General features: G+C 39.8%; 1 protein-coding gene across 1 annotated transcript; it reads left to right on the top strand.

The window, feature by feature from the left end:
• Positions 1 to 11,145: 11,145 nt before the first annotated feature.
• LOC139198053 (uncharacterized) lies at positions 11,146 to 12,294 on the top strand. The gene is made up of 2 exons (XM_070826305.1): positions 11,146 to 12,052; positions 12,134 to 12,294. The coding sequence occupies exons 1-2, from the start codon at positions 11,146 to 11,148 to the stop codon at positions 12,292 to 12,294; spliced, it is 1,068 nt and encodes a 355-aa protein (XP_070682406.1).
• Positions 12,295 to 14,055: the final 1,761 nt, after the last annotated feature.

Below are 14,055 nucleotides of genomic sequence, written 5' to 3'. Positions count from 1 at the left end.
CTCATCCGGCTTCTGGCGAATAATGTACAAGTCATCTGCAGAATGCAAGCGATCGGTCTGAAAAATGTGTTGAGAAACAAACAGTTTCCTCAATTCCTCAAATGAGTCTACCGTCTTAGGTGGAAGACGGCAATACCAGTTTAGAGTTCCGCGAGAGAGGTGGAGGGGAAGAGAAGACATCGCTCTTCGTCAGTGTGCATACGGTATGCTATGGTGGACTCAATGAGGTTAAGGTGTTTAATCGGGTCCTCTTTTCCAGTATAGAGTTGCAAGCCAAGCTTCTGCTTTATCTTTGCTTGAAGGGGGTGGCGAGGATCCTCCTTGTAAGAGGGCCAGGCCTAGGTTGGTTCTAATCAGGTATCTCAGCTTGTCGTTCGGCCTTCAACTTGTTTACTTCCTTAAAAAGCTATAGGACAATAGGGTCCTGAGTGGAGTCATGTACCACTGGAGCTTTCTTTCGTAAATCTCCATCTCCTCTTGGAAGTAGGAAGGTTTGATCAAAAGCATGTGATTTTTCCCTAGACTCGCCGTACTGACTTTCAAGGTATCTCTGTCGAAACATCTCTGAGTCCCTTATACCTTTGTGTTTCTCTAGGACCTGTTGCCCCTTCCCCAAATTGGTAGCCGACCTGGGATGTGGGAGGGGACCGAGTCTTTCAGAAACCCTTGGGTCATTGATCTTTAAGCTTATATGGAGGGGATTCTCTCGACGTTGCTTTAGGAAGTCTCGGTTGTCACGATAAACGACTTTTGATCCTTCCAACCTTTCTGCAAGGAGGTGTCTTCTTCCACTTCTCTTGCTTTAGGTCGAAGCAGCTGGGTTAAGAGAAGTCTCATGTTGATCAAACAGTTTTGATGATTAGCTCGCTCCTCATCAGGGATACCTATGTCGAAGGAAGATGACCATCCTTGTTGGGAGGTATCCAGATGATGGTTGATGTCCACAAGGGTAACGAGTTTGCGTGTTTAAGTCCGCCTAGTTTCGTGGAGCATCTCAAAGAGCTTCTCATACTGCTCCTAGAGGACCTCATTCTTCATTGCTATCTTATTGTTTTGAGATTCTAGCTCATCGACTTTAGCTTGAAGAGCAACCCTCTTTCCTTCATTCTTTCATTGCTTCGCACTAGGTGCAAGAGGGGTGTCATTCTGTGTGCTGTGGCTTCCTTCGCTCCCCATGTTGGAGAATGATGCCTGGTTCTAAGAGAGTGTACGAATGGTGGAAACCAGCTTAACAAAGCTGAAGAGAGTGAGAATAAGTGTCGTTCCCACAGACAGTGCCAAATATTGATGCACAAAATCAGTGAGGACTTTAGTATAACAGAAAGTGTTAAGTTTGTGACCTTCGCTAGATTGCTCCGGTCACTAGTGTGGATAAGTATGTAAATGAATAGGGACAGGGAAGCAAACACAAGATGTACGTGGTTCACCTAGATTGGCTACGTCCACGGAGTAGAAGAGTTCTCATTAATTGTGAAGGGTTTACACAAGTACATAGGTTCAAGCTCTCCTTTAATGAGTATTAGTGAATGATTTAGTACAAATGACATTAGGAAATATTGTGAGAGAATGATCTCTATTTATAGAAGAGAGTTTCTAGTTTCATTCTGACATTGACACGTGTCGTGTTGTGATTGGCTTCTGATGTTGACACGTGTCGCGCTATGATTGCTTCTGATGTCGACACGTGTCGCGTTGTGATTGGCCTCCTGGTTGGAGGGAAACTCTTCTGGGTCCTTAACGGTATAACGTTGACCGGTGCTCAGTAGTTTCGGGATTGGTCAAGTATGGTGCAAACAAGCTTCACTAGGTGAGTGCATAAACTGACTTACTACACTAACTGCATAAGCAATGTCAGGGCGAGTGTGAGACAAGTAAATTAATCTCCCCACTAGCCTCTGATACTGTTCCTTATGAGTAGGAACTTGATTAAGAATTAAGCCCAGACTATGATTCTGCTCAATCGAAGTATCAACAGGTTTGCAATCTAACATACCTGTTTTAGCTAACAAATCAAGAACATACATCTGTTGAGACAAAAAAATACCATGCTTGGATCGTGCAACCTCGATTCCAAGAAAATACTTTAATTCACCCAATTCTTTCATCTCAAATTCAGTAGCTAGGTATTTTTGAAGGTGTTGTATCTCTTTCTGATTATCACCAGGCACTATCATGTCATCAACATAAATAATCAATGCAGTTAGCTTACCATTTTGTCGCTTTAGAAACAAAGTATGATTTGAATGACTCTGGACATACCTAAACTTCTTCATTGAACTTGTAAAGCTCCCAAACCATGCTCTAGGAGATTGTTTCAAACCATACAAATCCTTTCGCAATCTGCACACAACACATTTTTCAGAGATATTCTAGTACCAGGTAGGAGATCCATATAAACTTCCTCCTTGAGATCACCATGAAGGGAAACATTCTTAACATCAAATTGCAATAGAGGCCAATCATGGTTTGCTGCTAAGGACAGAAGAACACGCACAATATTAAGTTTGGTAACATGAGCAAGTGTCTCCTGAAAATCCACCTCATAAGTTTGAGTATAACCCTTAGCAACTAATCTGACTTTGTACCGGTCAATGAAACCATTTGCTTTATGCTTAATAGTGAACACCCATCTACATCTAACAGCTTTCTTCCTGTTTGGCAAAGGAACCAAATCCCAAGTGGAATTTTTTTCCAAAGCTTCCATCTCAACATTCATGGCATTAACCCACTTAGGGTCGGACAAAGCATCGTTCAATTTTGATGGAACTAATACACTAGATAGCTGACATATGTAAGATGCATAGGGTTTGGACAAACGATGAGTAGATACATAATTGTTGATAGGATACTTGGCTTTGGCATGCATATCAGACTCATATTGTACTTTAGGGTTTTCACGATTAGCTCGTGGAGGCAACTGATAAGTAAAAGAATCATCAGAATTTACCTCATGTATGTCACCATCTTGTATCAAATTGTTAGAAGAATCATCACTGGACGAACCATTATTAGGCAACTAATTAGACATACCAGCAGCAAGCAACCGGTCATTAAAAGGTAATTCGTCAGACATACCAATAACAAGCAACTCGTTGGGCACATATGACCGGTCATTAGTAGAAATAGTCTCGGGAATGACAGTTGATTGATCACTATCTATAGCCGACTGATTAGTATCATGCAACATAATAGGTTCTACCCCGAACTCTGCCTATAACACATTATCCATACCATATCTTCAAATCTGCACTTCACTCCCCCTCTCTCCTTGAAGTGGAGAGTTGAAAGAGGGTTTCACAAAATATGAAACTTCCTCATGGAATGTGATATCCATGGTAATATAAATTTTCTGAGTCAGAGGATGATAACGCTTAGCCTTTTTTATTGTTAGCATACCCAATAAATACACATTGGAGAACATATGCATCTAGTGTACTTCGCTGATGAGAGTAAATGTGAACATACGTAATATACCCAAACACCTTTGGAGGAAGTTTGGATACATAAACAAGAGAAACATGTTTTTGTAGCACATCAAGCGGTGTTTGAAAATCAAGAACCTTTATGCTTTATCAAATACACAGCATCCAAAGCAGCATGACCCCACAAATGATTAGGAACACATTTATCCAACATCAAGGAGTGAGTAACCTCCATTATTTAACGATTCTTCTGTTCGGAAACACCATTTTGTTGGGGTGTAAACAAAGTAGCCGTTTGGTGAATAATACCCTAATCATGAAAAAAGCATGTCAAAGTGTGATTCACATATTCTCCTCCGTTATCAGACCTGAAGACCTTAACTTTGGTTTGAAATTGAGTATACACCATTGCACAAAATTCTTGAAGAAGCAAAGGAAAATCACTCTTTTCTTCATCAAGAACACCCAAGTTAATGGAGTACAATCATTAATAAAAGTAACAAACCAGCGGAATCCATTAGAAGTAACCTTCATCGGACCCCACACATCAGAATGTATTAAATCAAATGGCAAAGTAGCTCTAGAATCACTTATGGGAAATGAAGTACAATGACTCATAGCCATGACACATGTTTCACACTTGAACTCTGAATCACTACGAGTACGAAACAAAGAAGGAAATAGATGCTATATTTGAATGTTTTGAAAATAACAATACGTTGGGGTAGAAGTGAGCAGAACAATATAAGGTATCAAGTAGTTTTCCTATTGACAAAAGATTGCACTTAACATCATGAACAAGTAAAACATTGACTAGTGATAGGGTCGGAGTAAGAGAGATAATGCCTTCACCCTTCACAGGGGAAGGTGCTCTATTTGCACTAGTAATATACGGATCACGAACATAGTCACATAACTCATCAAACACTCTAGGGTCACCAATCACATGATCAGTGGCCCCAATAACAATTATACATATATTTGTTCCACCAAGATACATAACAACACTATTATTATATTGAGACATTTAGCTAAACCATGAACAATAAAGGCACAAAAGATACGCAGCAGAATTAAAACAATTTACCTAAACACTGTAGCAGATTAGTATTCATATCACTGTTCATTTTGTTTTTAAATTTTTTTTTAACGAAGAAAATCACGACAAAGGTGGGCTCAAAATTAAAGTACACAGGTCACCAAGAGTGAATTGCTCTGATGCCAAGTCAAACTACACATAGTAACTACCAAAAATATGTATGACAATATTTTGGAATTTCTTGTATATTCATTATATTTCCAAAGTGGAGTATATATATGAGTTACAATTTGTATTACATACGGACTTCATCAATGTGGGACAACATACTACTATTTACACTTTAATTAATATCTAACTCGCAACACACTAATTCTGCTTGTCTGCAATCACAAAACAGAAAGGAAGGCAACGAAATAGGGAGGAAAACTTTTGGTTAATGGGATGGACTACTCTATGACTTTTGATTCTCGGCCATTTCAGTTTGCCACAGAAAACTGGATTTTCCTTGATTAGTTTCTTGATTTCTTTCGTCATACACTTCCTCATAGACATTGTATCTCCACAGTTGAAGAATGCCTTATGATCCCTGTCGGAACCATACAAATGCAATATAAAGTTCATATCGAAAATGCTACAGCCACAATATATACACATATATGAAATCAGAAAAACAGTAAAGGCTTTCAGAAGCTCACCTGAAAGTTCAAGACTCAAGCGACAAGAGCACAAGAACAATGTGACCAGTCTCCAGTTTTTAGCTCTACACAACTTTCACTCTTATATGTATATATATACACCGCTTGACTCCTTACAGATAATAAGTGATTCATTATTACCAACGAATCATAAAATGACAAATACACTAAAGTGACGTATCAAAAAGACTATGATTGGTCTATAAGGTAGCAATGATCCCTATATAAAGAGCCAAAGGATTTTTCTTATGGAAACGAATTCCGCACAGGTCTTTTCTTCTTACACCTTGTTTATTTATGTTTGCTGATATTTTTTCAATCCAAAGTATATGCATAAACATAGGTGAGTATGGAAAAAAAGTGCTTGCAGAGTTAATGCTAGAGAAGTTGAAAAACAAAAACGAAAAAAAGAGAAGAAAACATTGGGACTTTAATTTTTAGTGTTTTTAATGAGTAATGCTAGAGAAATTATATTTTTAAATTACATTGGTGTACCATCTCATATGTCAAATCATGCACACAACCAACATCTAACTAGCCATTTAGTACTACGGTCTAGTAATATTCATCTTCATTTCTAAGTGAGAGGTCTTAGGTTCAATTCATTAATTGACGTGACATGTGCATAACTTGCAACATCATATGGTACACTAATGCAACACAAAAATTTGATTTCTTTAGCATTTTTCTTTTTTAGTTACTGCTAAATATAAAATTATAATTATATTAATGATCATCCATTTCGGAGCGTTATTCAGTTACAATTTTAAAAGAGTATAAATCTATGGAGTTTAATGGAGTTTTAAGGGACTTTCATTCACTCTGTGAATTTAGAGTGAATTCCTTCCAAATCTCGAGAGGAGAAGCTAGATTATTAGCCAAATGTAGTATGAAATCCCTCCAAATATATCCCAATTATTCACTTTCTAATATTCTTTAAATTGAATTGTATTAACTCATTTCAAATTTTGATTAAATAAAATCTGAATTTATGCTGGACTTTAATAAACTCCTTTAAAATCTTAATTGAATATTCATGAACAGTCATGAATTCATTTAAAATTCTGATTGAATACATTTGATTTTTAAATTCTTTTAATATCTTTCAAGATTTCCAAATCACACCATCTTTGCCCAAAAGGTTAAATAGAGAGTAACTGTCACATCCCGGCCTGGGCCCCCATCATATCCCGGGCTCGACTCTGCTGCAGCACGATATTGTCCGCTTTGGGCCCTTACCACGCCCTCACGGTTTTTTTTTCTTCTGGGAACTCACACGAGAACTTCCCAGTGGGTCACCTATCATGGGATTGCTCTCTTGCGAACTCGCTTAACAGTTCCGATGGAACCCGAAGCCAGTGAGCTCCCAAAAAGCCTCGTGCTAGATAGAGATGAGAATATACATATAAGGCTTACAGGATCCACACCCTTGGGCGATGTGGGATGTTACAATCCACCCCCTTGGGGGCCCGACGTCTTTGTCAGCATGCTTCCGGCCAGGGATTGGCTTTGATACCAAATTGTCACATCCTGGCTCGGCCCCCCACCATATCCTGGGCTTGACTCTGCTGTAGCACAATATTGTCCGCTTTGGACCTCGACCACGCCTTCACGGTTTTGTTTTTGGGAACTCACACCAAAACTTCCCAATGGGTCACCCATCATGGGATTGCTCTCGCGCGAACTAGCTTAACTTCAGAGTTCTGATGGAAATCGAAGCTAGTGAGCTCCCAAAAGGCCTCGTGCTAGGTAGAGATGAGAATATACATATAAGGCTTAAAGGATCCACACCCCCGACGTCCTCGTTGGCACGCTTCTGTCCAGGGATTGACTCTGATACCAAATTGTCACATCCCGGGCTTGACTTCTTCATAGCATGATATTGTCCGCTTTGGGCTCCGACCACGCCCTCACGGTTTTGTTTCCGGGAACTCACATGGGAACTTCCCAGTGGGTCACCCATCATGGGATTGCTCTAGCAAACTCGCTTAACTTCAGAGTTCCGATGGAACCCGAAGCAAGTGAGCTCCCAAAAGGTCTTGTGCTAGGTAGAAATGGGAATATACATATAAGGCTTACAGGATCCACACTCCTGAGCGATGTGGGATGTTACAGTAACGTACAAGTAGAAATGTTATTATTCACGTGATTTAAAAAGTCACTCTGACAATTTTACTGTTACTCTGAATTGTCATCAATTAAATTTGACATGTAACGATAACACATAAGTTTCCCCTTGCTAGGTTGTTCAATGCCTTTGTTCTTGTTGCTGGCAACCTCATCCCTAAGATTGCACCATAGGCAGTGAAGAGCGTTGTGATCCTTGAAGGAGATGACGGAGTTGGAACCATTAAAAAGATCAACTTCGGTGAAGGTAGCACATACAACTACATGAAGCACATAATTTAAAGGGGTTGACAAGGATAACTTTGTCTACAAGTATAGTGTGATTGAAGGAGATGTTATCTCTGAGACCGATGAGAAGATCTCTTATGAGACTAAGTTGGTGGCTTCCCGTAATGGTTTCATCATCAAGAGCACCAACCACTACCACACCAAGAGTGACGTTGAGATTAAGGGAAAACATGTTAAGGCTGACAAAGAGAAGGCCTCCCACCTCTTCAAGTTGATTGAGAACTACCTCTTGTAGCACCAAAACACCTACAATTGAATTATATGGCATCAAAACTTTTGTTAACAAACAATGGTTTTCATTTCCTTCTATGTTTTTTAAACTTATGAAACAACGTTTTGGCTTGTTATTGGAGCTTTTCATTGAAGAGTGAATATTGTATGTCATTTCATATAAAAATAAATAAAAAGAAAATAATGGATTTGAATAATATATATATATATATATATATATGCAAGTTTCCCTTTATCATGTGCCATGGTATGACATGACACAACACATCAAATGACACATAAAATATTTTTAATTATGATCTAAAATTATAATTTCTTTAACATTACTCTTAACGTAAGGTATCGTATTTTCTAACTACACGAGTTGGCCTAACCAATATATAATTGAAAAGGAACAAATAATTTTATAAATAATGTGATTAATAAAAGACAAATGGTCTCTGAAATGGATCTACTCCATCAAGATGGTCCATGAAATTAAAAATTGATCAATGTAGTCCCTAAAAATGAGTGTCATAAATCAATGTGGTCCTTTCGTCACAATTCCGTCAAAATTTCTGTCATGTGATGGCGTGTCACATAACTGAGTCCCACAAATCTAATTGGATATTGCCATATAAATTAAAAATATTTAAATAATAAAAAACTTAAAAAAGAAAAAACAAGGAAAGATGAACAGTTCATCTTCTTCTTCGCCTCGCACCAAGCAACTACTACAAATCGACTCATTTTGTTGTCATATTTATGTAAGATTTCATGTCCTCATCTAAAGAGATTATATTAGATGTTTAGATACTCAAGAAAATTATATAGAGCAGGTTGGTTCCTCTTGAAAATCGATGAAGGAAACTTGTGATGAATTTTATGCTATCAGAACTGATGCTCTGGGACATTCTTGATTTCTCTTTACATATACACATCTGGGGAACCCAAAACTCTTGGTAAAATACCTTAGTTTCATGTCACCAATTCTCAACCTACTCCCCCAACCTGAACATCTGGGTCAATCAACAGTGGGGAGGTTTAATTTTGAATTATCGTCATCTGCGAACATGAGGACCACGAGAACCAGGTGCGATGGTGCCGTTTCAATGGGAGGAGAATGGTGGGTCGCTGGGTAGAAGGGAAAGAAGATGATGAACAATCATATTCTTTTTTTTTCCTTTGTTTTTATTTTTAATTGTATAAAATAATTTTTTAATTAATATTTAAATACTTTTAATCCATGTGGCAATATTTAATCACACTAATGGAATTTTTGACAGAATTGTGACGGAAGGACCACATTGATTTGTGACACCCAATTTCAGGGATGACATTGATCGATTTTTATTTCAGGGATCATCTTGATAAAGTGGGTCAATTTCAGGGAGCATTTGTGATAAAATCCTTAATATATATATATATATATATTTATTGTTGTGGCCTATATTTAACTGACAAGGAGATGGGGGCCGGCGGCACAGAGAAAATATAGAGAGAGATTTATTTGTAGGGTTGCATAGAGGATGTGTTATACCCCCTACACTGTGCCTTTATTTATAGTAATAAGAGAGTGTTTGGGCCCAAAATATTGGTGTGGGCCGAGTTAGAAGTTATTCTCGGCCCGGCAGTATGTTTCTAGAATCATCGCGAATTTTAGTTATCATGGGCTGCTTGGTTAAGTTCGGCTGAGTCTTAGTATGAGGCGGACGGATGGAGTAAGTCGAATCCTAGTATAACAAGAAGTTTCAATGGGATGAGGATGCTAAGATTTGAGAGATGAATGTGGTCGAATAAAGTGGTTGGTTCAAAGCCCTAATGGAGGCAGGATTGGCCGAGACTTGGTTGGATTAGGTTAAGGAATCCTAATCCAAGTATAGTTCTGGTTCGGCCATGATAAGATTGGCTGCTATAAATAAGAAAGGGGTGCATCATTCTAAACCTCTCCAACTCAACACATAATCTGACTTGCACAAACTCTCGCTCTACTCGAAAAACAACCTTGAGATTTTTATTTTCTTTTTCGCCGACACATCTTCAGTTTGGATAAACAGCACTGTGAAGGCAACCAGCGAACACCTTCAGTTTGGATAAACAACACTGTTGTCGTAGAATCAGCAGACCGCGGAGCACCTTCAGTTTGGATATACAGCACTGCGTCGAGGCCAACTGATTATCTATCCAAGTCTCAGTTGAGAAGGATTTTTGAATCCTTATTGGCAGAGGTCATCTCATTAGCCTTCTCAGCGAAGTGAGGTGTTACAGATTACTGGGCTCGATGCATTGAACATTGAGTTGTTTTATGATTGTATATTCACAAGTAAGTTTTAGAGTTTGGCATTCTGACACATTCACCATCAAGACATATCTCTTTTGAGTACTTGTGTCCGTATAGTTTAGAGCCAGTTCGGCATGTTTATACTTTTACGAATATAATCACCGTGACTAAACTCGGTGCCGACAATCCTTAAACTTCACTAGACTAGCAGCTTTGTCTTCAAGCTCTAGAATTCGAAGGTCGAGACGTGTTCATTCCTTGGCTGTAGTCGTAAGATCAAGAAGTCAGCAATGCGCTCAACTCAACATCAACAAATTTTACTCCCCGACCTAGCTCGGCCGTTGAGTTAGCACGCCCCCGTACATAACCGAAGGACATAGTTAGCTTATTAATTACTCGGCCTGTGCGCCACGTAGGCTTGGTAGTTTTTAGGGTCAACATTTTAGCATGCCCAGTGGAACCCAATGCTAAAACTATGAAGTTCATGGCCATTGAGACATAATCGAGTAAAAAGAGAACAGTCATGGGAAAGTCCACGACCAACCTTCCAGTCCAAAATCCAGGACAAGAAGACTCGTCATAGGCACAAAATCCTCTTATTACCATAACGCCTGAGGCCACAAGTGCGACACACCGAGAAAAGGAAGTTGGCCTAGGTGACTTGCCTCTCAATGCAGAAACTCTTAACAGAACCAAGGGCGTTTTAATAGAAGATTGCAATGAGGATGGTGGTGAAGGTTCTGATCCACCAACTAGATCTTTTCTTCGGAGAAGACTCGAAGAGCAATCTCAGATTTTTAGTTGGGAAGTAAGAAGCATACTTGAAGTAATATGCAGTAATGGTGAGGTACACAAAAAAATGCTTGAACTGTTGGTTAGTAAAGTTTACGACGACGGACCCACCAATCGTTCCCGGTAACTTCCACCTAAGGGTAATCCGGTATCAATGCTACAGGCCGAGACAGGATCTGTTCAGCTTAAAATGATCAATTTGGAAAAAAAGGAGGATCAAGTAGCAGATCAGACAAATCCGACCAGAGAGAAGAAACAACATCCGTCGATGTGATCGTGGTCCAAAGAATGATCGATTCGGCCTTAAAAAAGAGGCTGAAGTTCCCAAAATTCATCCATCCATACCCAGCTTATGTAGAGAAGTTTGAATATCCTAAAGGTTTTAAAATCCCAGATTTCAGCCTTTTTGATGGTGAATCGTCCCTGTCTTCGTTAGAACATGTGGCTCGGTTCACTGTGCAATGTGGAGATGTTAATAGTGATTTCCATAAACTGCGACTATTCAACTTCTCATTAACAGGTTCAGTAATTGCTTGGTACATCAACCTCCCACCCAATTCCAACCAAAGTTGGGAGGAACTGGTCAAAAATTTCCATGAACAATTCTATCAGTCGGGGATGGAAATGTCAGTTTCATCACTGGCTAGGATGGCTCAAGCATCTAACGAGTCACTAATGGAATACTTAACGAGGTTCAAGTCGGCTAGAAATTGGTGTCGAGTACCTCTCCCTGAAGTTGAATTCATTAGAATTGCTCTGAACGGCCTGGATGTGGAATATAAAAAGAAATTCTTGGGGTCAAACTTCCGAGATATGTACGAATTCGCCCAGCACGTCGAGCAATATGATTATTTGCTCCGAGAAGAAAAGATTTCGAAGTCCCCGAGGAACGATTTACAAGAATCCACGGTTAGCTACGCATTGGCCGAAGGCGAGGATTCTCAATACGCCAGTGTGGATGTGGCCGAGATAGTGATAGATAAATTGTACATATGCAAGGCATTGGCTCAAATTAATTCCAAGGATGCCAAAACCCGCTCAGCCTTTGAAGAGACAATTAAAACATCAAAAGTTTACACTTTTGATATCACTAAGGCAGATGCAATTTTTGACCAATTGTTGCTGGTAAAGATCATCAAACTTCGGCTAGGACATAACATTCCCAAGGCTGAAGAGCTGAAAAGCAAACCATATTGTAAGTACCATAACTCGAATAAGCATACCACAAACAAATGCGTAGTGTTCCGTGATGCTATTTAAAGCTGGATTGATAAAGGCAAGTTAAAATTTCCAGAAAAACAGATGACTGTTGACGTTGATCCCTTCCCTTCAGCCACAGTTGGCATGGTAGAGGCTCATTTGCTCAAGAGCAAAGGGAAGGGAAAGGCCAAGTTTGTTCCAATACAACAAGTCCCAAAGCAGAACTCTCAGTCGTGACTCAAGATTGATTTATTTTCAAACGAACGACTTACAGAGTTTTCAGGATTGGCCATAGTCGAATCTATGTCAGACTCCAGTGCAGAAGAAACTGATGGACCGATAATTTTATGCAGCTGTTGTAAAGCACGCGTCATTCTAATCGAACCAAAGGAGAAACCACCGTAGGCTCCAACACCACGACAACCATCCATGGCTGCAACAACACCTCCAAAGGTACTCAGCGTAGGCTAGCGCCATAAAGTGTTTGATAAGCTCGGCCTTTAAATACGAATGGATGGCCCAACCTCAATCAGATGGTGTCTTGATTTTGACGTGCCATTTTATAATGAAGATTATTACTTCAGCAGTTTGAGTTCATTGGCGAATCAAAAAACCTTCAAGCCACTTGAGCCATGCGACCAATGTTGGTATAGTTACAATTCTCCTACATGCATGTATACTTCATTATCCAAATCTCAGAAAAGTCGACGCCAACGGATAGATTGCATGGCTCGACGATAGGCAACACAGGCTACTTCGGCTACCAAATAGCAGCCGAAAAAAGTAACAGGAAGTGGAGATGATCAACATCCCTTGGTAATCATGGCCAGATTACTTCAGGTGAAAAAAGTAATTGATCACGACTTTGAAACCATCATTGAAGAGTCCAAGAAGCACATCAAACTCCTAATTCAGCCCGGGGAAATGAAAGCTCGTTTAGAGCATTCCAGAAAAGAAGCCGAAAACAAGCTTCCCTCATTACCCCTGCGAGAGTCGTTAATAAGAGTCCGACGAAATCTACATCCTCCATTCCTCGGAGAATCCTTGGAGTATATGCGAGAATTTCACAAGAAACATTCTGCTAATGACTTGTACGGCTTACCTAAGGCCTGTCAAGAAGCCCTCGACCTGGCACTAACTTGCCTTGATGCTGAACAGATTATCCAGAAAACCACTGATCTAGTAATGAAGGCCAGATTCCAGGATATACATGAAGCTCTGATCCTCAACTTCGAGGTTGACCCGTACACAGACATAGACACCATCGAGTTCCTTTTTTCTTTTGAATACCTTCTGTATTTACGACATCATTTCGAAGTCTTCTCAGCCGTAACTTTTTTCGGCCTTAAGGCCAATGAGAAAGATCGTATGGCGCGTTTGGATGCCTACCTAGACACAAGGGACACCCAAATTACCTATGAATAATGAGCCCGTAAAGCACTACAGGGACAAAATCAAACCCCATCAACGAACAAGCTTGACGACGATAGCCAGAATGAAACAGGTTTAGTTGACATACCACAAGAGTAGGTACCCGATGAGGTGAGAGATGATCAGGTCGAGGATACTCTAAAGCATGATACCATACTTGATAACCCAGAGAACGATGACCAAGACCCAATGGGTCATTCAGTTCTAAAAAAATATGGAAATCAGCATGGTCCATGTCCTACCTGCTGAATTTCAACCAACCACACACCAAAAAAATTCCTTGGATGGGGACGTGGTTGCCGAGAAAGCAACACAAGTCAATTTCATTACCACCGAATAAGATGAGCAAGCGAGTAAAGCCTACAAACTTAAAGCAGCTTTGGCCGTACTGTTTCCCCGTTCTTCTTTGATTAATCTTCAACATTTGAAGACGTTGTATGTCACGACTCACATTGAAGGTTATCCAATCTCCAAAATCTTTGTTGATTGTGGGGCCACAGTCAATATCATGCCCATCTCCGTCATGAAGGCACTATGACGATCTAACGACGAACTCATTTCATCAAG

This window comes from Malus domestica, chromosome 08 (genome assembly GCF_042453785.1).
Source record: "Malus domestica chromosome 08, GDT2T_hap1".
Taxonomy (NCBI): domain Eukaryota; kingdom Viridiplantae; phylum Streptophyta; class Magnoliopsida; order Rosales; family Rosaceae; genus Malus; species Malus domestica.
This window is presented reverse-complemented; position numbering and strand designations above follow the sequence as displayed.